Raw genomic sequence first — 27,109 nt, 5'->3', positions numbered from 1 at the left:
GGCTGAGTCCTGGCTTCATCACTCCAGAGCAGTCATGCCCATGTTTGTCAGCATGTGTGGCTGGAGATCCCTGCTCCCCTGTATGCTGCAGAACTACCCATTCCCACTCAGACTGCCGGTCCATCTACAGTCGGCCTGAGCACCTGCCTTCCTAGCAATGGCTCAGGGCAGCCACTGGCCACATGTAGCTATTGAGCATTCAAATGTGGCTGGTCCAAATTGAGATACAGTGTAAGTGTAAAACGCACACCAAATTTCAAAGACCTACAAAAAAAATGTAAAAGATCTCAATCATTTTAAAATATTGATGATATGTTGAAATCATAATATTTTGGACATATTAAAGTTTAAATACAATATATTAAAATTATTTTCATCTGCTTCTTTTTACCTATTCTCATATGGCTACTAGAAAATTTAAAATTACATATATGGCTTGCATTTGTGGTTTTTATATTTCTGTTGGACATCACTGATCTGGACTCTAAGAAGCATGTGAAGCGGGGGCAGGGGCCACCCTCCCAAAAGGCGCACACTGTGGGTTGTGGAAGGGGCAGAGACTTCATGTGAAGGAGGAACAGGAGGGCTTCAGGGAGGAAGCTGGTTTTTAGCTGGGCCTGGGAGAGAGAGTGGAACATGGGGAGGCAGACAGCATAGGAGGAGAAGTAAGGGCACTTTAGGTAGGGCTGCTTGAGCAAAGGCCTAGAAGTAGAATATGGCCAGGTTTAGATAAAGAAATAGACCAATGTGTATCCTCATCCTGTACACGATGAGGACCAGGCTGCAATATGTGCCCTCTATCAACTTCTTCCTGTTCCACTCCCACCCAACTTGGGGACTTCACTGCCAAGAGCTCTTTTGACTAATGTCCCCTCAGGGAAGTGAACCAACATGGTGGGTTGGACAAGGCAGCCTGAAGAGCCTGGAGAGGACAGGCAGGGTCTCTGAGAAGACTGATTTCTTGGGGTCTCAGTTTAGTGGGGAGCCATCTAATGTCTATCTGGTCTGTTTTTCAGCTGTCTTCTCTGCGATTTGCCAGCAGGATGAAGCTGGTCACCACAGAGCCTGCCATCAATGAAAAGTATGATGCTGAGGTACTAAGGGGCTTGTGGACAGGTGCCCCACTGTGGGGAAGGTATATGGGTTTGCTACCTGGGTCACACAAGCCTGGCTTCCCTTCTTTCCTCAACCAAAGATAACCATGCAGCCCTGGATCAGTCCCTTTCTACGCTGGGATAGGCCAGAGTCTTTACAGTCCCTGGAGAACCTTAGGAGCTGACACAGAGGTCAGGCCACCACCCAGTTCACACGTGAGGGAACTCTGGATACCCTGAGCTTCTACATGAGATATGAACTATCTTTCAGAATTGCCTGTGTCACTACAAAATCTCTTTCCTCCCAGCCTGAGTGATCCCTCTAAACAGAGCTGACCAATCAGAAGGAATGCACAGCATCACCATTAACCAGGGAAATGCAAATTAAAACCTCAGTGGAATTCCACTCTCAAACCAGCAAAAATGAATTTTTCTGACAACGCAAAAGGATGATGAGAATGTGGAGAAACAGGAACTCATCCATTTCTGGTTGGAGTGTAATTGATACAACCACTTTGGGGAGCATTTTGACAACATCTAGTATAGTAAAAACACGTTTATCGTTAATTTGACTTTCCTGTAAGATGCTTATGGAATTGTAGTTACTGGAGACAGGAGCATTTGCGTCCCCTAAGCTCATGACAAGTCAGTTACACTTTTCAGATTCTAAATCCTGAAGGAAAATTACAGTCCCTGGGGCTCTGTGGAACTAACCCATAGTTTGAAGGTTGGAGAGGGAGTGGAGCGTAGAGCACTGGTTCCCAAACTTGAGCAGGTGTCAGATTCACCTGGCCGATTTGTTGAACCATGGGTCACTGGATCCATTCTCAGAGTTCCTGATTCTCTCCATCTGGGTTGGGGCCTGAGGATTCACATTCCTACTAAGTTCCCAGGTGATGCTGCTGCTCCTACTGCTCTCAGAGCCACACTTTGAGAAACACTGGCATACTGGGTTGGGCTGTCCTGGGTTCAGCAACCTGCTCTTCCCTTCATTAGCTGTATAGCCCCCATGAAATGCCCTTTCTACGACTCATGTTCTTCATTTGTAAATTGGTTAAAAACCAGAATCTACTCTCAAAGAGGTCTAGTGAAGAATAAGATAATGTGTAGAAACCTCTTAGCACAGTGCTGTCGTGGGGTGTATGGTCAGCAAATGTTAGCTAGCACCCTCCTGACTTCTGCAGAGCAACAGTCACTTCTAGGTATAGTCTAGACACATTCTCACATGTGCATGTAAAGAGACTTACAGAAGAATGGTGCTCACGAGTGCTTGTTGTGATAGTGAAAACTTAGAAACACAATCAATATCCTTCAACAGGAGGGTCGCTAAATGAGGGAGCCAGAGCTAGAGCTACCAGGACAGATAAATCTCAAGTGAGAAAACAACTTGAGGATTGAAGTGGGCCAAATGATAGCATCTATCATTTACACCAAGTATAAAAACATGCAGAGTAATGCTGATTATCATTAATGGGTGTATGTATGTATAGTAAAAAAAATGTGCAGTAGTAAAAAGACCAAACTGAATCCAGAGGTTCCCTCTGGGATGGCAGACTCCTGACCACATTACTTGAGTCTGCTGTTTCTGAGGCATTTTTTCCATCCCCAAAATGCCCCTGGTTTTTATAAAGGAGTTGGTCAGCCAGGAGGTGCTGCCAGACCCTGTTCTGTGGGGTCTGTTGCCCCAGCCCTCTGTGTTTCCAGGCAGCTGCTCTCCAGTCAGTAGAAGAGGGAGAGTGGGAAGCCACTAAGCCTGCCAGGCATTAGGAAAAGTGGCTCCCATTCTCTCAAGGTGTGACTTGGAGGCTGATGTCCTGTGGAAGCAAATGGTCCATTTCCTCACATCACCTTCTGATTGGCCCAGACATCTGAACCTGGCTCCTCTGTGCCACACTGAACAGAGTCATTAAGCTGGAGGCCCCCGGTAGCTCAGCCAGGCTTTCTCTAGCTGGGCCATGATGCATTTTCTGCTGGGTGAAGGAGAGGATACAGACAGGTGGGACTGGCCAGCAAGCCTCTCCCCTTGATCCCACAGGAAGGCTATACCTGAAGGAGATCTTCTTGGGGATTTCCAGAGGAGCAGTCAGGGTTTGGACCCTAGTCATGCACCTTGAGTCCCAGGCTTTGTGCCTTAATTGCCACAGAGCCACTGGGATGCGGGGGGTGTATCACCCCTTGCTATCTGAGAGCCTAGGGGCAGGAAGGCCTCAGTGCCTAGGTGACCTGGTTGTATGAGTGGTAGAGTACAGCAGACCTTTGGTCTGGGAGGGGGCCAGTGAGGTAGTGGACTGGTCTCAGCTTTGGTCACCAGTCCTGGGATCCAGGTGTTAGGGGCTCCCTCCAGTGGCCCTTTAATGACAACTAAAAGAAGTCCTGTTGTTCTCAGCATGAAGTCCCTTGTGCCTCTTTCATGAAAGATACTCAGACGGTATCTATCAAATATCAAATTACTTAGCAATTCTTCTTCTCAAAATATATCATTTACCCACTCACCTAAAATCCACAGAGTGCTTACTATGTGCCAGGCACTTTTTGAAGCACTTGGGATATATGACTGTACAAACAGAAACACAAATCTCTGTCTGAGCTTACAGTCTCTTGAGGGTAGGGGAGATGGATATTAATAATCACAATAAATAGGTAAGTTCTAAAGCTTCACTATCCAACACAGTAACTGCTACTCATATGTGGCTGTTTAAATTAGTTAAAATTAAAATTTACTTTCTTAGTCACACTAGCCACATTTCAAGTGTTCTATAGCTGTATGTGGCTTGTGGCTACCATATTGGACAGCACAGACATAGAACATTTCCATCATTGCAGACAGTTGTTTTAGGCAGGACTGGTCTAGGGTATGTTAGAAGGTAATACATGCTATGAAAAAAAATTAGAGATTTTTAGAGTGGTGCAGGGGTGGGGAAGGGATTGCAATTTTAAACAGGGCGATTGTAGTGCACCTAACATAGAAGATTTTGAACAAAGATTTTAAGGAGGTGAGGGAGAGTCATGGAAATACCTGGGAAAAGAATATCCCACGGCAGAGGGAACAGGCAATACAGAGGTGGGAGTGTACAAATTTGGTAGGAGTAGAATGAGCCAGGGAAGAGCAGTAGAAACAAGGAAACGGACACAGATCTCTAGAGCCTCACAGATCACTGTGTTATCCTATGGAAATCTATAAGGACACTAATATATGAGTATAAAGATATTCTTGCAGCATTGTTTGTAGCAGCAAAAAATTAGAGGTGACACACATGCTTATCATTGGGGAATGGTGACATATTCATGCTGTGGTTGGGGAGGATGACAGTTAAGACTGTGCATAGAAAGCATTCTGGAGTCTGTAGGCTGCACCAAATGGACCATTGTCCTGGTAGACTGGAAAGAGCCTGGAGCCCCTGGGACTTGGGTCTGAGGTGGCCCTGTGGCCTATGCTCACTTTGTTCTCAATCTCCTGTGCTGGAAGACGCAAAGGCCAGTGGCCTGGTCAGGCCCTCTCCGACCCTAACTCACCCCACTTGGGGAAGGGTCACCAGTGGGAAGGGAATCACTCAGAAGCTAAGAGCACAACCCGTGGATTACCAGGAATGGCCAGGATGTCTGGGCACAGAATGAGGAATTGTGTGCTTGATGTGGAAGGGATGGGGTAACTTCTCTGATGACCTCTTCTGTTACTCCCCACCCCCATGTTTCCCTGACAGCGAATGGTCAAGAACCTGGAGAAAGAGCTAGCGCTGCTGAAGCAGGAGCTGGCCATCCATGACAGCTTGGTAAGGGGCTAGAGACAAGCGGGGATGCTGGGGCAGACAGCATGATGGGTCAAGGTCAGGGGAATGGGGGCAGGTAAGGGGGCAGCAGCAGGGGCCATGAGGGCCATGAGGACAGGGGGTGCAAGTCCTATGGCAGCCTGTCTGGGCTGGTGTTCATGGTCCTGACTCAAGGCAGAGGCAGCACCTCCCTTTCCCTCTTCATGGTCCTCATCCTACAGAGTCTACTGAGACTCTGTCTAGAGTCGCAGGCCCTGTATCCACTGGCCTTCCCTTCTCTCCCCTATCTCTCTCTGACCCAAGCATCTGGTCTGTGTGTCAGGCCTTCTCTGCCAGGACTGGATGATGAAGGGAACAGAGCCAGCTTGGGTGGCCAGCAGGGCTTGTGCCCAACTTCCCTACTTTGGCTCTCAGAATGGCCCCTGCTACTCCTGATTGGGCTCAGGTTCTCATTTCGTATCCACATATTCTTCATCCTCCTTTAAGGCCAACCGTACCCTTGTGACCTACGACCCCATGGATGAAATTCAGATTGCTGAGATCAACTCCCAGGTGCGGAGATACCTGGAGGGGACGCTGGATGAGATCGACGTAAGGAGCCCCTCTGTGGGACCACCATGCTCAGCTGGCTGAGCCTCCCTGTCCTGGGCACACCCCTGTGTGTGTTGTGCTGGCCTCAGAACCTCACACTGAGTGGGTGCAACGGGTGGAAGGTAGTGCTGGATCCCTGGTGTCAGGGGCCCATCTCGGGGAACACATGCGCAGGCCCTGGAGCCAGGCTTTCTGGGACTGAATCTCAGCTCCACTGCTTCTTTGCTAAGTGACCTCAGCAAAATGCTCAACCTCTTGTACCTCAGTGGTCTTGCCTGCACAGTGGGGAGGAAACTGAGCGGCTGTGCCCCATGGGATGAAGCCGATAAAGGATGGTGGTTATGCTGGTTGTCTACCAGGCAGACCCCCGGGCCCACATTGAAGTGGGCCAAGCAGCCACACAAGGAAGGGCCCTCAGGGGGAAAGATGCATCCTGTTTTTACTGGGCAGGCCATCAAACCCCTCTTCCAGGAGCCCCATGGGCAGCACCCCCTGCCAACCCTGGCTGCTACTATGGGCAGCTACAAGAGGCAGGCCTGGGACAACTGAGGGGTGGGCTCTTCTGGCCTTCCCAGGAAGGGCAGTACCAAACAAATCTTTGATCAAGGGTAATGCTATGAGCTTCAGGGCCAGGAGGAAAGCCAGTGCCCTTGCAGAAAGGTTTGTAAATGGGCTCCATCTAAAGAGAACAGATTGGGCCTTGTAATCCTAGCACCCTGGGAGGCTCAGGTGGGAGGATCACTTGAGCTCGGGAGTTTGAAACCAGCCTGAGCAAGAGACCTTGTCTCTACCAAAAATAGAAAAAATTAGCTGGGTGTGTTGATGTGCGCTTATAGCCCCAGCTACTCGTGAGGCTGAGGCAGGAGGATCTCTTGAGCCCAGGAGTTTGAGGTTGCTGTGAGCTAGGCTGACACCACAGCACTCTAGCCTGGGTGACAGAGCAAGACTCTGTCTCAAAAAAAAAAAAAAAAAAAAAAAGACAACAGAGTGAACCTTTTGGAGGCAGGAGAAAGCTGAGAAAATACATTTATTAAAATGATTTTTTTTTTTTTTTTTTTTTTTTTTGAGACAGAGTCTCACTCTGTTGCCCGGGCTAGAGTGAGTGCCGTGGCTTCAGCCTAGCTCACAGCAACCTCAAACTCCTGGGCTCAAGCGATCCTCCTGCCTCAGCCTCCCGAGTAGCTGGGACTACAGGCATGCACCACCATGCCCGGCTAATTTTTTTTTTTTTGTATATATATATTTTAGTTGTCCATATAATTTCTTTCTATTTTTAGTAGAGACGGGGTCTCACTCTTGCTCAGGCTGGTCTCGAACTCCTGACCTCGAGCGATCCACCCGCCTCGGCCTCCCAGAGTGCTAGGATTACAGGCGTGAGCCACCGCGCCCGGCCTAAAATGATTTTTTAGAAACTATTTTCAAGGTCTAGAATCATTTTCATTTTCATAGAGATCTCTATTTAGAAAAGGTAGTTTTTATTGCTTCATTAAATACTTAGTTTTAAAGCTATTAATCAGATGTTTTTCTACTCTTGAGGAGGGCTTGACTGCCACTTTGCTGAGAGGCTGTTTGCAGACATCCCCTTATCAAGACAGATAGTCCAGAGGTCAGCCAAGGGGTCCTGATTTCTCTACTAACATAGACAGCCTGGTCAGTCCCTGATGCCTATGGTCTAACCTCTGCTTTGCTCTCTTTCCTGCAGATAATCAACCTCAGACAGATCCAGGAGGTGTTCAACCAGTTCCGCGTGGTGCTGAGGTGAGGGACTTCCTCCCCCACACACTCCTACATCAGGCTACCATTTTCATTTCCCGTGATCTGGGCACTTACCTCCAGGAGCACCTCCTTCTCTCTCATGGGTGAGGAGCCATATCAGAGTCCTTGGGGTGTGCCCAGGTCCCCGGTGGATGTTTACTTAGTTCATTAATTGGAAAGAAGGTCTTTATAGAGTGCTAGCCCTGAGTGTGCCCAGAGCAAGGCACTATGAATATTCCCCACTCCCTCTACTTCAGGAGACAGTTTTGTTTATTTAGGTACAGACATACCCACAGCATGAGTAGGTCATGCTGGGTGATGTCACAGAAGCTGATCACATGATTCCAAGGGGCCTGTTAGAGACAGAACCTTGGTGGGGGAGCATGGTCCCGAGTCAGGCTTACAGTCCTTGTTAAATGTCATCTTGGCGCAGACACACTGGGTACATGAGGGTGGCCCCTGCAAGTTTTTGGGCTAGATGATGGGTTTGTGCACTGGGGCAGGGGGCAGTGAGCCCTTTTGTCTCTTTTGTTTAGTCTGGTTCATGATGAGAGCATTCCAGGGGGCCTCACCCAAATGACTTCTAATCCCAGGACTTAGTTTTTGCCCAAGCGGGTTGAGCACAGCTCTTCGTGTACTCTCTCTCTCAAGCCAACAGGAACAGGAAGTGGAGTCCGCTTTGCGCAGAAAGTATACCCTCATAGACAAGAATGACTTTGCAGCCATTTCTGCTGTCCAGAAGGTAAGCATGGTTGCCTCTTGCTAACAACACTCACCTCAGATTTTCCATCCTTAGACCTTTGCAAAGGCAGTAGGTGTCATGCATTAAACCAGAGCTAGGATTGCAACAGATAAAGGCAACATCAGGATGAGCGTGGATGTTCGTGGGGTGACCTGTGTAAGAATAAACCACTTTTGAATTGAAATTGATTTCCATAAATTAGAGACATGGTTAATAATAAGCAAGACCAATTCCTGGAGTTTGGTTGGAAACAAGCCTTAAGATACTCAGAGTATGGAATGAGGCACCAGACTGGTGAGGGGGGTTGCTGTGGAAAGTTGACATTTGGTAGGGTAGTCAGGGACAGCTCTGTTGGGGATAGCCTGAAGCTGGCATTAGCAGCAGCTAAACCTTGTTATATGGGGTGAACATGCCTACCGCAAGCCTTGGGCCATATACGTTTGGGTCCTTGAGGGGCCCAAAGCCTTACTCTAACTCACGAACCTTTGGCTGGCCTTTCTATCTAGGCGGGGGTTATGGATGTTGATGGCCACCTAGTGGGGGAGCCGGATGGACAAGGCTTTGGACTTGGGGTCGCCCCTTTCTCTTCCAAACCCGGGAAGAAATCTAAGTCCAGGAAGACATTCAAAGATCAGGTCAGGTGAGTGACTTTGCTGCTCTACCTGCTCAGTACCCGGCCCTCTGTGGTGGGCGAATGGGAGGACACGAGCTGTTCTCACCTTCCCCCTCATGTCTCAGCTACTTGTCACAATGGATGTCACTGCTGCCAATACTAGCAAATCTGTGGAGCCCAGGCTGGTTCCAAACCAGCCATAGCACAAAGGTCACCTCTCACCCTCGCAGCAACCTCATGAGATGGGAGTTTAATGTCTCCATTATACTGATGAGAAAACTCAGGCTCAAAATGGGGAAGTCACTTGCCAAGGTCACGCCACTAATGAGTAGGGTCACAGCAAGAAGCCGGACCAGCACTCCAGAGTTCATGCCTTCTGGTCCTTCATGTGGTACCCTTCCCTCCACCTCACCAGGGCCCTTCTGCTGACCAGCACTCAGGTCACCTAAAACCCCAATTCACCTTTCTGGCAAGACTCATTTGCATGTGCAAGGTGGGAAAAATGTTTAGGTTCACTTAAGAAGCCCACCTTCCCTGGGAGGTGCTGTGTAGCAGTGGCCGAGAGCACAGACTCTGGAGTTGATGCCTGGGCTTGTCTCCCTTCTCTGTGCTTCTTACACCAAGGGGTCACCTTGTATGAGGCATGACAACCTCTCTGCACCTCTGTTTCTGCACCCCTAAAATGGGAATAATAATAATAGCATCAAAGTCACTGGGGTTGTTGTGAGGATAAGTGAGTGAATGCAGTCCCTGCACATGAGCAAAGCTGATTGTAGAAAACTGTCATGTGCAGGGCAAGAGTTAGGTAGCAGCAGAAGAAAAGAACCTTTTGGTGGGAAGAGCCATGGGCATCCTCTTGTCAGTTCAGTCCTGTTCAGATGTATCTCTCCTGAAGGAAAGACACACTGAGTGCCATCACTTGGAGAGGGAGGATGGCTACTTTTCTGGGAGCTGGTATGGACCCTGATGTATGGTGAGAACAGAGTGTGGACTGGTCAGAGAAGCAGGGCAGACCCATCCTGCTTTATCATTCGTCCGCAGACAGACCCACCCTGGATGGGGGCTCTACCAGTCCTTCCAGGGATGACTGTGCACCTCATACCTCAGGAGTTGTAGTGGCTCCTGAGAACCTGCAGCCCATCCTGCAGGTCCATACACTTTTGAGCCATGGAGACCCATTCTTCCCAAGTGTCCCTTGCTGAGACTGCTGAGAGTTCCTTATTCTGATAAAAGGGAGAAAAATGCTTTCTTATCCCTCCCTATCTGCATGGCTTAGGGTCAGACTCTTTGCCCTGTGACCTAGGTATATGAACAAGACAGGAGCTGAGGAGGGTGGAGCACCTAGTATAGTAAAGGGTGGGAAAGGTCACTCACCTTGGCATCTGAGATACCTTACTGCCCATAACTGAGCCCTGGGGCTTCCTTGCCTTCTCCTTCCAGCTCCTTAACAAGAAAAGAAGGTGCTGGCAGCCCTGTGAGTGGCAAGGACCTGGACATGATTTCCACTTCTAAGACCCAGCTGGTTCCATCCTCCAAGGATGGGGATGTCAAAGACATGCTTCTGCGAGACCGGGAAACCTCCAGCATTGAGCCCCTTCCCTCAGACTCCCCAAAGGAGGAACTACGCCCGATTAGGTAACCATCTGTTTTTGTTTGTTTGTTTGTTTGTTTGTTTGTTTTTAGGCAAGCACGAAAATGAGGTTTATTGAGGACAGAAAGATAGGATTATAGGGCAAGAGCAAGATACAGGTTTAAGAGCATGGTACCCATGACCGGACCCCTTGTCACAGCAAAGGGAGAGAAAAAGGAAGGGCACAAAAAGAGTGGTAACCATCTAATGTTAGTTCCTGCACCAGATCAACCAAAATCAGAGTGTGATCCTGAACATGTAAAGAGTGCCTGTAGATACAAGAGAAATACAATAAGGGGTAATGGGCACAGCTGGGAACACAGTCCCGAAAGAAGAAACATGATGACTTATACACATGCAAAATGATCCAACCTCAGAAGTCATCCACAAAGATCCACAATTAAACACAGAATCATTTTAGACCCTCCAAATAGCAATTATTTAAGTAATTAAAATGATATATCTTTTACATAAGTAACACATTCAAAAGCTACAAAATTCTCAAGGGATGAAAGAATGTAACTCCTTCCCTTTCCTCCAACCACCCAGTCCCCCTCCCTAGTGAGTCAGTAATTGAGTTCTTAAGAGTCTATCCTAAGGAAATAGAGATGTGGACAAGATTTATACAAAAAGATGTTCATTGCATCATTAATTAAAAAAGAAAAAAAAAAGATTTCTTTTGAAACACCTTCAATAGCCAACATTAGGGAAAGGGCACTAAGTAAATTATTATCTCTGCCTTTGGGTTGTGCAAGGATGTGCATGAAGAATTTTTTCCCCCTAGGCTACGAACATTTCCAAACCTTCAGAGAAGTTGAAAGAATTGTACAGTGAACATCTGTACACCGAGCACTCTCCAAATTCTGTAGTTAACCTGTTACTATACTTGGTTCATCATGTGAATATCCCTCTATCCTTCCATCTTATTTTTTTGGCCCATTCCAAAGTAAGTTGCCTACATCAATTCACTTACCCGTGCCTCAAAACTACATCTTACATCTCATTAAGTAGAGTTTTCAAGGAGTTTTTAATAGCATTAAAGGGTGCTTCTGTGAAAAAAGTAAAATGTAAAATTATACAGAACCAGACATAATGGTGTGCGCCTGTAGTCCAGGTACTGTGGAGGCTAAGGCAGGAGCATCACTTGAGCCCAGGAGTTTGAGGCTGCAGTGAGCTAGGATCTCACCTGTGAATGGTCACTGCACTCCAGCCTGAGCAACATAGTAAGACCCTATCTCCAACAATAAACAAACAAACAAACATACACACATACATACTGCATGGTCTCAACCATTCAAAAATACATGAAAGAATTCCAGAAGGTGATAAATGAAAGTGTGGTTGATGAAAGGAAGTGAATAGTTTTTGTTTTATTCTGTTTTCTGTTTCTTACACTTTTACTTGCTTTCCTCATTTTCTGCAGTGGGCATGTGTCCTTGTATGCTGCATAAGACAAAGATGAGGGAATGATTCCTAGACAGTTTAGCTCCTGTCTGAAGCAGGTGGTGCCTAAGACTTCTGCCTCCTACCTATAGAAGCCCTAGGGAAGAAAGATGAAGTGCCTGATGGCTCCAAGGCCACTGCCCCATTTCTCCCTTCTCCTTGGCTTCCTCCTCCATCTCCAGGCCCAGCACCCCACCCCCCAAGCCTGTGGCCTTTGAGGAATTTAAAAATGAGCGAGGTAGTGAGATCAACCGCATTTTCAAAGAAAACAAGTCCATTTTGAACGAACGGAGGAAAAGGGCCAGTGAGACCACACAGCGCATCAATGCCATCAAGCAGGAGATTGATGTGACCAAGGAGGCACTCAACTTCCAGAAGTCACTACGGGAGAAGCAAGGTAAATGTGATGAGAAGATGGCCAGGGGGCTATGGGGTCTCAATGTCATCCTGCTCCAAGTGGGACTGAAGCACTAGAGGATTGAAATGGGAGGCGGCCAGCAGGGATTGCTGGGATGTAGCCTTCACTCCTGGCCATATCACTTGGCCATGGTCAGCCCTGCAGGGCACAGAGTCGCTCCTTGTCAGCCAGCCTGTTGGTCCTCCATTATTGCATTATCTTAAACCTGGATGCTGGGCCTTCCACCCAACACGTGCTACTGTCCCCAGACAAAGAGGCCCTCGGTCCTGTAGAGGTATCCCTGGGAAATGGGCAGTTGGTGACCTCTACAAGGTCCCTGGGTCCTAATGTGATCTCCTCAACAGCCATGGTGGTCATATTGGGATGGGGACTATGGGACTATGAGAAGACAAGGAAGGAAATGAGAATGTGGCTACCAGAGGGCCAAGGGACTCAATATCAGTAAGACCCTTCTCCATGCTGAATCTCTGACACTTGTGCCAGCCTGGCAGATTCTCATCTCCTAGGGCAGGTGGCATGGGAGGGGCGCCCAGGCGCAAAAAGCAGGGACCCTTGATTGGTTACCCTGGCCTGGTGCCCTTGTCCCAATGGCATGCTCTGCCCAACACCTATACTGTGGACAAAGTACTTGAACATGCAGAGGACTCATCTGGGAGGGCTGATTAAGTGCAGATTCCCAGACCCCCAGCCAGTCATTCTGACTCAGGAGGTATGAAGCAGGGCCCAGAACCTGCATTTTAAGTACTGACCATCCCAACTCTGAGGCAGGTGTTTCAGAGGACACACTGTTATTCATATTCCTGGCTCAGTCTCATTGTCTTTTTCCAGACAAGGCACAACACAGGTACTATTGGGCTTTCCCTTGATAAACCATAACCCTGTTCCAGACAAACTTTCATGAGTGATCTCCAGATGTCACTTGGTTTATTCCTGCAGGTCCGATGGGTCATCTCACTCACAGGTGGTGTATTTTACTCATTTACTTCTCAGAGGGCAACTTTATTTTCAAATTCTTAGGGCTATCTGCTCATATCCTATAGACCAACCATGACATGCTATTCCAGAGGCTAAAGCCCCCTCAGGGTCTAGGAAACTGGAGAAGGCCAGTGATGGTTGCTTTAGAGATGCACCTACCCAGAACCTCTAGGGAGGGGACATGGTGATTACAGGACCAATAAGCACTTCTTTGTCCCCTCTGCCCATACCTTCTTTGAACATACAGCCCCTTATTACATATTTAAAATAAAGTACACGCATGCTATGCTGGCATATCATTTACTTCTAAGTATACCTGAAAATGGATGTTTTCAAAGGATGAGATGAAGAATAAATAAACAATATTTTTAAAATATTTTAAATTTTATCTATCAGTATCAAAAAACCACTCCATTTTTGCTCTTTTCCTCCAAAAGCAGTTGTTTTCCCACTGGTTATTAAAATGCCAAATAAAATAACCTTTATTTTGAGGGAACAGATCAAGTAAATTCATGTTTAAATATACCTGCTAGATACCTTATGATTGACAGCCACTTGTTGGCCTAGAAAGTCAGCATATATGGAACATTAGTCTTCTATAGAAGAAAAATGCAAAATTGCTGGGCACAGTAGCACACCCCTAGTCCCAGCTACCCAGGAGGCTGAGGCAGGAGGATCACTTGAGCTTAAGAATTGGAATCCAGCCTGGGCAACATAGCCAGAGCCTGTCTCAAAAAAAAAAAAAAAAAGAGAGAGAGAGAGAGAGAAAATGTAAGAAAAATGCAAAATCCTCTAAGTTTTTTCTTGGAGATAATCAGTGATCCTCTAGGTAGAACATAAGATGTTCACAGTCACTTCCAGCCTCAGCAGAGTACTATGAAGGCTCTACTCTGTAAGGGATTTCTGCTTATCAAAATAACCACATCAGGGATGCTCCACAGAACATAGACCACAGCAGAATGCTCCACATTAAAGGTGGGAGACCTGGTGAGGGTGACTGTGGAACCCTCCCACCCCAGATCCTAGAACCCAGAGTCAAGACCCTTGCCTCTCCATTAATGATGTCAGTAACTTTTTTTTTTGTTTTGTTTTGTTTTTGTTTTTGTTTTGTTTTTTTTTTTGAGACAGAGTCTCACTTTGTTGCCCAGGCTAGAGTGAGTGCCGTGGCGTCTACCTAGCTCACAGCAACCTCAAACTCCTGAGCTCAAGGGATCCTCCTGTCTCAGCCTCCCGAGTAGTTGGGACTACAGGCATACACCACCATGCCCGGCTAATTTTTTCTATATATATTTTTTTAGCTGTCCACATAATTTCTTTCTATTTTTAGTAGAGATGGGGTCTCACTCTTGCTCAGGCTGGTCTCGAACTCCTGAGCTCAAATGATCCGCCCACCTCGGCCTCCCAGAGTGCTAGGATTACAGGCGTGAGCCACCGCGCCCGGCCTAGTAACTTTTAATGTGTCTTACTTTTCCCCAGTAAACATCAGAGGAAGTGCTAACATTTTCCTCCAGCACCTGGAGGCTGCCTTGTGCACCCCAGTCCCTCACCTCCGGTCACATGCAGAACTCACTTGCCCTACACTTGGGAGGGGGGGTTGATGTGATGCTTTTGCTAAGCTTTCAGGTGCTGTGAGTAGTGGACAGCAGGATGAGTGTCTTTGCAGACCGTATTATTTTGTCTTAACCTGACAATTCTCACCAAACTGACCTTAAAAGGTTCATGCAAAAAGACTAATAGCATAACTGGCCAGGCAGAGTGGCTCACACCTGTAATCCTAGCACTCTGGGAGGCTGAGATGGGAGGATTGCTTGAGATCAGGAGTTCGAGACCAACCTGAGGAAGAGTGAGACCCTATCTCTACTAAAAATAGAAAAATCAGCCAGGTGTCTGTAGTCCCAGCTACTTGGGAGGCTGAGGCAGGAGGATCACTTGAGCCCGAGTTGGAGGTTATAGTGAGCTATGTTGACATCACTGCATTCCAGCTTGGATATCAGAGTGAGACTCTGTCTCAAAAAAAAAAAAAAAAAGAAAAGAGACCTTTTGAAATGTAGATTTACATCATTGTTACCAATAAGGAACTTTGCCTAAGTGCCTTGTGGTACTAGCCAATGATGGCAAGTTAGGCATATAATTTACAAGAAAAATAAACATTTGTATAATAGGAGTACTTACCTAAATATCTTTGGCTAATAGGGGTTAAGATCAAAATAAGTGTGGGGCATGGGTCATCTCTACTCTTTTCCTCTGCCACCTCTCCTGTTTGTCCTAAAATACCAGTGTGGCCCCACTGATCTGAGCTCCCCCTCCCTATGAGACATGCCCTGGCAGCCTGGCCTTCTTCTTCTTCTTCTTCTTTTTTTTTTTTTTTTCCATTTTTCTACTTTTTGGTAGAAACAGGATCTTGCTATGTTGATCAAGTTGGTCTCGAACTCCTGGCCTCAAGTGATCCTTCCACCTCAGCCTCCCAAAGTGCTGGAATTACAGATTGGCCCATCTCCTTGCCACACCCCAGCCTTGCCTGTGGTCTCCAGTCTTTGTGATTTGCCAACACTGTTCTCTCCTAGAATGCCTTCCCAACGCCCCCCCCCCCCCCCCCCCGCCCCAGGTAGATGCTTCCTCATTCTCTGACCTCTTCCATCACCTTGCAGGTGAGTATGAAAACAAGGGGCTGATGATCATCGACGAGGAGGAATTCCTGCTGATTCTGAAGCTGAAAGACCTCAAGAAGCAGTACCGCAGCGAGTACCAGGACCTGCGTGACCTCAGGGCTGAGATCCAGTACTGCCAGCGGCTGGTGGATCAGTGTCGGCACCGTCTGCTCACGGGTGCGCCAGTTGGGAAGGTTGGCTGGTCACCTGAGGTCCAGGGGGGCTCAGGGCAAGGCCACAGCTTGAGTTCTGGGAACACCGTCAGAGCTTCTCTCTGGCAGAGGCAGGGGCAGGGTAGGAGCTTCAGATGTGTAGTTTCCAGGACTGTGAGGACCAGAGATGGAGATGGGTACAAGGCGCGACCCTAGAGCAGGAAGTGAACAGGCGGTGAGCTTGCAACAGGTGTAAGACAGATGGGTGCACATGGCCTTTACCTGCTTGCTTACCTGAGGCTCCCTCACACCTGCCTGCTTGCTTACCAGGGGCTCCCTCACACCTCACAGTTCTGTCTCCTCATCTCCTTGCAGAATTTGACATCTGGTACAATGAGTCCTTTGTCATCCCTGAGGACATGCAGGTGGCACTGAAGCCAGGCAGCAGCATCCGGCCAGGCATGGTACCTGCCAGCAGGATTGTGTCTCTGGTGAGCAGCACAAGGGCAGGGGCATGGTGATGGTTGAGCATGGGGCAGTTGGCAGTACCCCTTGTCCTCTGTCCTCTCCACACACATGGCAGTATGTGAGGTGTTCCCAGCCTCTCCCACAGCTGGCCCAGGCAGGTGGGCAGGTACAGTTTTGGAGGATGGGGACACAAAACACCATGCTTACTACTGCCGCCCTTTTGGGGTTGCTCATCCTGCCTCTGGGGTTGCTCACCCTGCTCATCAACTGCCAGGTGGCAGTTACAGGGTGGTGTCTGTGAGGATACTGACAGACATGGAGGCTAGAGGGGTGTGAGATGCCCTCGGTGGGGGTTTGCAAATGTAGCAAGGTACTGCCTTGATGCCCACCACAGGCCCAGCCAGGGTGTATCCTGACAATGCCATGCTAAAGGGACTGTGCTGGGTTGGGCCTCCCCCAGGGAGAAGATGACCAGGACAAATTCAGCCAGCTGCAGCAGATGGTGCTACCTGAGGGCCCTGATTCCATCTCCTTCTACAATGCCAAAGTTAAGACAGAACAGAAGGTAACTCAGGAAGTTCATGTTTCTTAGGAGGGTGGGGGCCTCAGGGACCTCATTACTAGGAAACCCAGGATCACACTCCCTACTTTAGAGAGGTGGGGGAGGAATGGTGCCAGCCCAAGGAGATCCAGTACCTCCCACACTCAGTGGGTGTCTTCTACCAGCTCCAGACTAGGATTGGGCTAGACTGTAGAGAGGTCCCACAGTGGAGGGGACTGTGGAGGGGACCTGACTGGTGAGTGCTAAGCCAGCCCAGGTATGGTTCACAGCCCAGGACATGGCCTAAGGATTCCCTGAGGCCACTGCCTATCAGGGAGGACCTCTCTAACAGGGGCCAGCTTGCATAGGTGCAGACAGAGGACCACATGCAGCTGAGGCAGAGCTAGACATTGTATCAGCCATAGGTTGGGTCTGGTACTCGCCTCCCTGAGCAGGTTGGGCTGGAGCAGAGGTTCTCCACTCTGCCAAGGCCCAGCCTGGAGCCAGAACACAGCGGGGCTGTGTGCTGTGCACTCCTCTGTGCCCAGAAGCAGTACTCACACAGCAGGGGACAGATGCACAAGGGGTAACTGCCCAAGTGAGCTCATTCTTTTAAAAATATTTTCATAGTTACTTATTTACATTTTCATTAAGTGATATATTCAGGTGTTTTAAATATTAAAAAAAAAACATGAAAGTATAAACACACTGTCCCCCATCCATCAGTTCCCCCCAATCCCCTCTGACAGGGAACCCCTTTCACTTGTTTCTAGTGTTCCCCTTGCACATTATCCTGCATCTTGCTTTTTCCACTTAGCAGCACCTCCTGAAGATCATGCTGTGTTAACCTGTAGGTGCTTCTGTGTTCTTTTCTAATAGCTGCGTCGTAGTATTCCATTAAAATCTATTTAATCCATCTGATATTGATGGACATTTAGGAGTTTCTATTTCTTTACTATTACAGATATAGCTGTGATAATTAACCTTGTACAAATGTGAATTCACACGTGTGAATATATCTGAAGGGCAGTTTTGTAGAAGTGAATTTCTTGGTCAAAAGGATATTTGTATTTTTGATGTTTGCTGCCAAATTGTCTGCCTAGAACTGAACCCATCTGCACCACAGCAGCCACAGAGCATATGGGATGCTTGTTCCCCACAGCCTTGCCCACAAGATATATTATCCCATTTTTTGTGTTTTTCCAATGTGAAAGGTGAAAAATGGTCTTTCAGTGTAGCTTTAATTTGCATTTATCTTACTATAAGTGAAGTTGAGCCTCCTCCTAAGTTTATGAGCCATTTTAATTTTTTCCTGTAAACTGTTCATATTTTTGCCCATTTTTCTATTGGTTTTGGGGTTTTTTCTTATTAATTTATAGGAACTCTGTATGTGTTAGGGAAATTAGCTCTTTATGATATGAGTTGCAACTATTTTTTCCTGTTTGTCATTTATGGTTTTTTGTAATTATTTTGATTTTTATGAAATCAAGTTTTCTTAGTCCATTCAGGCTGCTAATAACAAAATACCTTAGATTGGGTAATTTATTGATCATAGTTCTGGAGGCTGGAAAGTCTAAAATCAAGGTGGCACAGAATTGGTGCCCTGTGAGGGCTTGCTCTCTGCTGCAAAGATGGCATGATAGTGGAAGGGCAAAAGGCTAAAAGCTCCCTCATGCCTCTTTTATAGGGACACTTAATCCTATCCATGAGGGCAGAGCCCTCATGACATAATCACCTCTTAAAGGCCCCTAATATCATACTGTGGGGATTAGATTTCAAGATATGAATGGGAGACACCAATATTCAGACCATAGCATGAGTTTATCAGTCTTACTGGTCTTTTCTTTCTTACTTTCTGGATTTTGTGTCATAATTAGAAAGCCCTTCCCCCAAATGGAGTTCACTCTTTACATTTAGGATTAAGCTGATGTCTTCACTGACTTGATGGCTGTGAGGAGCTGCAGCCCTTTCAGAGAGGTTTGAATGAAATGGGTTTGTTACATGGATTCTGAAGGTCCCATAGAGCAGCACTTCCCACCCTGTGCTATGCACACAAATCACTGGGGGTCTTGGAGTGCAGATACTGATGGAGCAGTATCTAGGGTGAAGCCTGAGATTCTGCATTTCTATTGTAATATGTTCCTAGATAATGTCCATACTGCTAGTTCAGGACCACACTTTGAGTAGCACACTTTGAGACCCTTAGAACCTGCCCTTAATTAGGTTGAAGAAGTTTTCTATTCCTAGTTCATTGAGTGGTTTGTTTTTTTTTTTTAATCATGAAGGGATATTGGAACTATTATCTTTTTGCCTCCCTCTTCTTTCTATTTTCCTGCTTAGGTCTCTGATTAGATGTATTTTAGACTTTCTCATTCTATCCTCTATATCTATTAAAACTCTTGTTTCTTCCAGATCTTCATCTCTCTATGCTGTAATTTGGGTAACTTCTTTAGACTTCTGTTACAGTATATTAATGCCCTCCTCAGCTGTATCTAATAAGCTTTATCTAAAAATTCTATTTGGATCTCCTTCAAATATACTTGGTTATTTTTGATAAACTCTTATTTCATGCTCTTTTAAAAAAATAGCTTTATTGAGAAATAATTTACATACCATACTGTTCACCCATTTAAAGTGTATAACTCTGGTTTTTAGTGTATTTACAAATATATGCAATCGTCACCACAGTGAATTTTAGAACATTTTATGCTCTGCTTTTTTTGCTCCAAATATTTCAATGTTTATGTCTTAAGAACAAGGATATTCTTTTATATAATCATGATACCATAATCAAAATTAGGAAAATTAACAGTGATATGGTAATATTTAATCTAAATTCCATATTCAACTTTTGACGATTATCCTAATGATGTCCTTATGACTATTCTCCCCTCTTGTCCCAGTCCAGGATCCAGTCTAAGATCACGTTACATTTAGTCGCTATGTCTCCTTTAATCTAGAACAATTCTCAGTCTTTCCTTGTGTTTCATAATTTTTGAAGTATACAGGCCAGTTTTAGTAGAATGTCTCTCAGTTTGGGTATGTCTGATGTTTTCTTGTGACTTAAATTCAATTTATACATTTTTGGCAGGAATACCACAGAAATGATGTTATGTGTTTCTTGGTATATCATATCGGGAGGCACATGATATTGGTTTATCACATTATTGGTGAGGCTAATTTTTTTTTTTTAAAGATAGTCTCACCCTTCCACCTAGGCTGAAGTGCAGTGGCACAATAATAGCTCACTGTGGCCTGGACCTCCTGGGCTCAAGCGATTCTTCTGCCTCATCCTCCTGAGTAGCTAGGATTACAAGCTCATGCCATCATGCCCAGCTAATTTTTAAAGTTTTTATAGAGACAGGGTCTCACTATGTTGCCCAGGCTGGTCTCGAACTTCTGGCCTCAAGTGATCCTCCCACTTCAGCTTCTCAAAGCACTGGGATTACAGGCATGAGCCACCTATTATAAATTATTTTAAACTTGCTTTAACTAGTGTAAGTTACTTCAAGATTGTAGAAAATATCTTGAACCAAAATGATAGATCATAGAACCAAAATTATTTGCATGGTTACCCACCATGAATTTTTCTCTTGATATCCCAGACAAACCTTGCATTTTCTTTAGTTATTTCAAAGTCTCAGATAAACATTTAAATTCTAAATCATTAAACAGAGGAATCCTATATTTCTACAGGTCAAAATTCTTTTCTCCCAATCTCTAGGAGAACTTTCTGCACTGGTCATTTTTTTTTTTTTTTTTAATTTCAGCTTATTATGGCGGGTACAAAAGTTCAGGTTGCATATATTGCCCATGTACCGCCTGTCCCTCCAAGTCAGAGCTCCAGGCATGTCCATTCCCCAGACAGTGCGCATTGCACTTATCATGTAGGTATACACCCATCCCCTCCTCGCACCCCCCCTCCCCGAGTCAGCACCTTCAAGCGTGACCATTCCTCAGACGGTGCGCAACGCACTCATCATGTAGGCATACACTCATCCCCTCCCCCCACCCCCCACCTCAGTCTGATATCCGATTGGTATCATTCCCAGATGTGAATTTAGGTGATGATCAGGGAAACCAATTTTCTGGTGAGTACATGTGATGCTTGTTTTTCCATTCTTGGTATACTTCACTTAATATAATGGGTTCCAACTCTCTCCAGGAGAACCAAAGAGATGTTGTATCACTGTTATTTCTTATAGCTGAGTAATACTCCATGGTATACATATACCATAGTTTACTAATCCAGTCATGAATTGATGGGCATTTGGGTTGTTTCCACATCTTTGCAATTGTGAATTGTGCTGCTATAAACATTTGGGTACAGGTGTCTTTGTCATAGAATGACTTACGTTCCTTTGGGTAGATGCCCAATAATGGGATTGCTGGATCGAATGGTAGGTCTATTTGAATCTGTTTAAGGTATCTCCATAATGCTTTCCACAGAGGTTGTACTAGTTTGCAGTCCCACCAGCAGTGTATGAGTGTTCCTGTCTCTCTGCATCCATGCCAACATGTGTTGTTTTGGGACTTTTTGATAAAGACCATTCTCACTGGGGTTAAGTGATATCTCATTGTGGTTTTGATTTGCATTTCTCTGATGATTAGGGATGTTGAGCATTTTTTCATATGTTTGTTAGCCATTCTTATATCTTCTTTTGAAAAATTTCTATTCATGTCGTTTGCCCACTTCTGGATAGGGTTGTTTGATTTTTTTCTTGCTGATTTTCCTGAGTTCTAAATAGATTCTTGTTATCAGAATAACAGTCAATCAGAGAACCAAATTAAAGACTCAATACCCTTCAAAATAGCAACAAAGAAAATAAAATATCTAGGAATATATTTAACTAAAGAGGTAAAGGACCTCTATAGGGAAAACTATGAAACACTGAGGAAGGAAATAGCAGAACTTGTAAAGAGGTGGAAAACCATACCATGCTCGTGGATCGGAAGAATCAACATTGTTGATTCTTTTTTTTTTTTTTTTTTTTTTTTTTTTTTTTTTTTTTTTTTTTTTTGTTGAGACAGAGTCTCACTTTGTTGCCCAGGCTAGAGTGAGTGCCGTGGCGTCAGCTTAGCTCACAGCAACCTCAAACTCCTGGGCTCAAGCGATCCTACTGCCTCAGCCTCCCGAGTAGCTGGGACTACAGGCATGCGCCACTATGCCCGGCTAATTTTTTCTATATAGATTTTTAGGTGTCCATATAATGTCTTTCTATTTTTAGTAGAGACGGGGTCTCGCTCAGGCTGGTCTCGAACTCCTGACCTTGAGCAATCCACCCGCCTCGGCCTCCCAGAGTGCTAGGATTACAGGCGTGAGCCACCGCGCCCGGCCAACATTGTTAAAATGTCTATACTACCCAAAGTGATCTACAGATTCAATGCAATCCCTATTAAATTACCAACATCATTTTTCACAGATATAGAAAAAATAATTATACACTTTGTATGGAATCAGAGAAGACCCCGTATAGCAAAAGCAATTTTAAGCAATAAAAACAAAATGGGAGGTATTAATCTGCCAGACCTCAAACTATACTACAAGGCCGTGGTTCTTAAAACAGCCTGGTATTGGCATAAGTGCAGGGACACAGACCAGTGGAACACAACAGAAAATCCAAATATAAAACCATCCTTATATAGACATCTAATCTTTGACAAAGCAGACAAAAACATACTCTGGGGACAAGAATCCCTATTCAATAAATGTGCTGGGAGAATTGGATAGCCACATGTAGAAGACTGAAACAGGACCCACAGCTTTCACCTCTCACAAAAATCAAATTACGGTGGATAACAGACTTAAACCTTAGGGGTGAAACAATTAGAATTCTAGAAGAAAATGTAGGAAAGACTCTTACAGACATTGGCCTAGGCAAAGAATTTATGAAGAAGACCCCTAAGGCAACCACAGCAACAACAAAAATAAATGAATGGGACCTGATTAAATTAAAAAGCTTCTGCACAGCCACAGAAACAGTCACGAGAATAAACAGACCACCTACAGAATGGGAAAAAATTTTCGCATACTACACATCAGATAATGCACTGGTCATTTTTAATGTTTAAGACAAACATGCACAAACTTTTTATCCAGATACTTGAACCATTCCATGCTCTTTTGATTCTATCTTATATTTATTTAAACTTTTCACATATGTTTTTATATAGGAAATATATAGGATCAGATTTTTCAAGGTAAAAATCTATTTCCTATTTTGCCAGGTCTCATGGTGCGGGGTGTGTGTGTGTGTGTGTGTGTGTGTGTAAAATCATGAGCTCATATTTAAGCTCTAGGAGTCCTGAGCACATAAGTTGAAATTACTTTCCTTATGAAAGGGTTTGCAGTTGCTTTTTGCAGTTAGTCATGGGGCATTACCAACCCAGGACCATTTTAACCCCCTTTATGAATTCCAGCTTAATGTGGGAGCTTCAGGTTTTGTGGGGACTCCATATTCCAAGCTAGTTTTAGCATTTGCTTACTACCCACTGTTTCTGTTTCAGCCCACATTTTTCACCTGCTTTCTAAGAGCATAGCAATGCATTAAAAGGGTAGAATTTGCGAACATATAGTTGATTGAAGTTGCAGAGGGAGGGCCCTTCAGAGTACATGGACCCCAATTCCTCTGGAGACAGAATCCCCTCCTTTTCTTTTTAAACCTATTCCATGTCAGAAACTTTCAAGTATGCTCTTGAAACATACATGCCTCCTTTTAAACATGCCTGCCAGACCATTTTAAAATAGTTTTACACACTTTCTATAAGATGAAAGAATGAAAGGGTTTGAATGAAATGTTATTTCTGTGGGTTGGGTGCAGTGGCTCACACCTGTAATCCCAGCACTTTGGGTTGCCAAGGCAGGAGGATTGCTTGAGGCCAGGAGTTCAAGAATAGCCTGGGAAACATAAGAATACCCCATCTCTACAAAAAATGATTTTACAGAATTAGCTAGGTGCAGTGGTACACACCTGTAGTCCTAGCTACTTGGGAGGCTGAGGCGGGAAGATCTCTTGAGGCCAGGAGTTCGAGGCTGCAGTGACCTATGATTGTGTCACTGCACTCTAGCCTAGGTGACAGGACAAGTCCCTCTCTCTCAGAAAAACAACAACAACAAAAACAGTTTTTTTCCCCACAGAATTGGGGCTAGTCAGAAGGAATCTGTCCCAAAACTATGATGTTTACAGGAAAAATGATAGGGTGAATGTCAGTGGGTTGGATTCTGTGTCCCTGTTAAGTCCACAGCTCCTAATCAATTCCTGTTTTCTCTCCTTTTATGTGTCCAGCACAATTACTTGAAAACCATGATTGGCCTCCAGCAGACACATAGAAAATAGAGTCTCATCACCAGTACCTTAAAGGATGAAACCAGCAACTCCAACCTGCTCTAGCAGAACTGCTAAACCACCTACCCAGAGTTCCAGCCACTCTGCTCCAAGGCTGGGACCCAGCCCAGAGAGCACATAATGGCCTGCCTGCTAGGAGGAACATCCTCCAAAGGACACCCTTGGTCATTGCCACAAAACACTTTTGATTTTAATTCACTGTCTTATATACAGGGTTAAAATAACTTTTTAGTTTGGATGTTAGTGCTCGTCTAAGAACTTTGTTTTATTTCCTATCTGAAAGAATGTCTTCCCTATGTACAGGTGGGGTCAGGACTGAGTTTTAAGTAGGAAAGCAAAATGTAGCTCAGCCAGGTGCTTCCTTGCAGGCCTTTGTCCCCTTGGTCACCTCTTTCCTTTCTGAGATGGACATCTGGGGGTGAGCTTGGTCTGATGAGCCCTGCTTCTCTCAGCTCCCTTAAACCCTAAGTTCTCTTAGGGCATTCTTTCTGTGTTCCTCAGCCAGTGAAGACAGGAGGCCCTACTTCCTTGGCAACCAGGAGATGATCAGGTCTAGCCACTGACTCCAGAAAGGGATGAGGCAGAGCTGGGCCTATGTGCCAGAGAATGAGTGAGCAGCTTCTGGGGGACATGCCCTCTGTGTGTTCCCAGAACACCACCACAGCCTTCCCTATCTAGTATGTATGTGGGCTGTGTGTCAAGGTTTCTCCCCCTCACCTCCTCTTTTCTCCCTTTCTCAATGTGTAGGCTGCAGATAAGCAGAAGTGAAAGTGGCCAGTTTACCCTGGATAGGAACAGAGTTCACACTGTCAGGATTATACAGGGAAGAGAAGGCATTAGAAATTCTCAGGGTGGGCCTTGTGCCCTTGGTGGTGATACCAAAGAAAAAGAGGTCACTACTTTGCTCAGAGAACAAGCTCAGGCCCTCTGAGGCCTCTTGGGCTGATTGATGCGCCTCTGGGTTGGAAAACCCAGTCTCCACTGAGTAAAAAGTTTCAGCGCTTCCTTGGAATCTTTCCTCTCACACTCACTTCTGTTTTTGTGGGTATGGGCCTTGGCCTTGTAGTCTGAGTGCTCCCTCCATCTGAAACCCATCAATCCCTTGATGTTGCTGTGATTGGGCCAACAGTAGGGAGGAGGTTCTGATCACCTGGCAGCCCTGTCATTGGAAGCTATGAGAGAAAAAAATTCAGATCACATCTGGTGGTGATGTCCAGCTCTGGGACCACTTTATATGAGGAAAGATGGAAGGAACCAGGTCTTCTTACCTGAAGAGGAAGAGAAATGTGCCCAAATGGAAGGAACAGCAAGAGGATTTGGCTTGTATGGTCCCCAAATGAAAGCTAGATGAGTAGGAGCAAACATTTTTGCAAAAAGTGGAAATGGCTGAAAGACAGATTTTTATCTCAAAATAAGAAGAGGCTTAAAATAAGAGCAGTCCTGGCATGAAGTTAGTAGTGAGAGCCCCACAGCAGTAGGCTGTCGGGTAAGGAGGTTGTGCCCAGTAGAAGGTTGAACTGGATGGTGTCCATCCAATCAAAGACTCCATGATTCTGTTCTTCAGCCCATCAGCAGACAGATGTGGGTTTTGTTGACGAGAGAAAACAGGATTTCCTTGAAGTTTTTGCCCGCTCCCCTCACCAGCCCCTTTCTCTTTCACTGACTGATATACCGCGGTCCTGAAACAGCTCTCAGAGACTCCTTACAGAGGCCTTAGGCAGAGGGTTCTGACCGTTTCTCTTCTTGGCTGCCCCTAACCTTATGAGGACTTGTTTGGCATTCAAACAGGGAGTACACCTTCTTGTTGGGGCCACAGGAAACAGCCGTTTGTGGTATCACCAGACTCTCTTCCCTTCAGTTCCTGTTGCTGGCTGGAATGGCATGGCCCTGCTGGACGTCCTGCCCACAAGAGTTCTCACCCAGTCCTAGAGTCTGTTAGCCAAGATAAACTGAGCCTCTGTAATGGCACTTGGTCCTAGATGTAGTCACATTTGTCTCTAGTTCATTTGTCATCACACAGGCCTCTTTAGTCAGTTCTGGCACAAACTGAAGTAAATCATCAGGGTGGACGGAGCCACAGGAATAAAGCAGGACAGTACTCAGGAGATCACACTCCACTCAGACTCCTTACAGGAGCACATGCTTCTAACATGACAGGAAGGTAGGGGGCATTGCATTCACTCAAATGAGCCTGTCACTCCAGAAAATAATTCCTGCTCAGTTAATCTGAGCATCCATATCACCCCTGAAGGGACTTCCAATTCCAAAAATGTGACAGATGAGATAACCTGAAAACATTCCTACTACAAAAAGAGATATTGGCTAAAGTGTAACATTCTTTTAAATACAGTTGACCCTTGAACAACATGGGTTTGAACTGTGTGGGTCCACATATACTGTGTATTTTTTTCAACCAAATGAGCATCGAAAATACAGTATTAGTGGGATGCAAAACTCGTGTATAAGGAGGGTTGGCCAGGAGAGGTGGCTCACGCCTGTAATCCTAGCACTCTGGGAGGCCGAGGCAGGAGGATCGCTCGAGGTCAGGAGTTCGAGACGAGCCTGAGCAAGAGAGAGACCCAGTGTCTACTAAAAATAGGAAGAAATTAGCCAGACAACTAAAAATACATATAGAAAAAATTAGCCGGGTGTGGTGGCGCATGCCTGTAGTCCCAGCTACTTGGGAGGCTGAGGCAGTAGGATTGCTTGAGCCCAGGAGTTTGAGGTTGCTGTGAGCTATGCTGACACCACGGCACTCTAGCCTGGGCAACAGAGTGAGACTCTGTCTCAAAAAAAGAAAAGAGGGTTGACTTTTCCTATAAGTGAGTTCTGCAGGGCCAACAGTGGGACCTTATCCATGGATTTTGGTATACATGAGAGGTCCAGGACAACTGTACAAAGTTAAATTTGTAGGAAAGGGAACTGC

General features: G+C 45.7%; 1 protein-coding gene across 5 annotated transcripts in view; it reads left to right on the top strand.

Moving 5' to 3' along the window:
• Window positions 1-24,809, top strand: part of KIF9 (kinesin family member 9) — a 53,539-nt gene extending 28,730 nt beyond the window's left edge. For 3 of the 5 annotated variants that reach the window (XM_069473580.1, XM_069473578.1, XM_069473577.1), the window contains 12 exons: window positions 1,017-1,094; window positions 4,796-4,864; window positions 5,348-5,452; window positions 7,155-7,210; window positions 7,859-7,949; window positions 8,456-8,589; window positions 10,003-10,197; window positions 11,818-12,032; window positions 15,677-15,853; window positions 16,204-16,319; window positions 16,757-16,861; window positions 24,124-24,809. In XM_069473580.1, coding sequence (XP_069329681.1) covers window positions 1,017-1,094; window positions 4,796-4,864; window positions 5,348-5,452; window positions 7,155-7,210; window positions 7,859-7,949; window positions 8,456-8,589; window positions 10,003-10,197; window positions 11,818-12,032; window positions 15,677-15,853; window positions 16,204-16,319; window positions 16,757-16,861; window positions 24,124-24,174 — 1,392 coding nt within the window. In that variant the 3' untranslated portion in view covers window positions 24,175-24,809. The remainder of the gene's footprint in view (window positions 1-1,016; window positions 1,095-4,795; window positions 4,865-5,347; window positions 5,453-7,154; window positions 7,211-7,858; window positions 7,950-8,455; window positions 8,590-10,002; window positions 10,198-11,817; window positions 12,033-15,676; window positions 15,854-16,203; window positions 16,320-16,756; window positions 16,862-24,123) is intronic. The other 2 variants (XM_069473582.1, XM_069473579.1) reach the window with 1 other exon arrangement.
• Window positions 24,810-27,109: the final 2,300 nt, after the last annotated feature.

This window comes from Eulemur rufifrons, chromosome 7 (genome assembly GCF_041146395.1).
Source record: "Eulemur rufifrons isolate Redbay chromosome 7, OSU_ERuf_1, whole genome shotgun sequence".
NCBI lineage: Eukaryota > Metazoa > Chordata > Mammalia > Primates > Lemuridae > Eulemur > Eulemur rufifrons.
The sequence above is the reverse complement of the archived record's forward strand: the minus strand, read 5'-3'. Positions and strand labels throughout refer to the sequence as shown.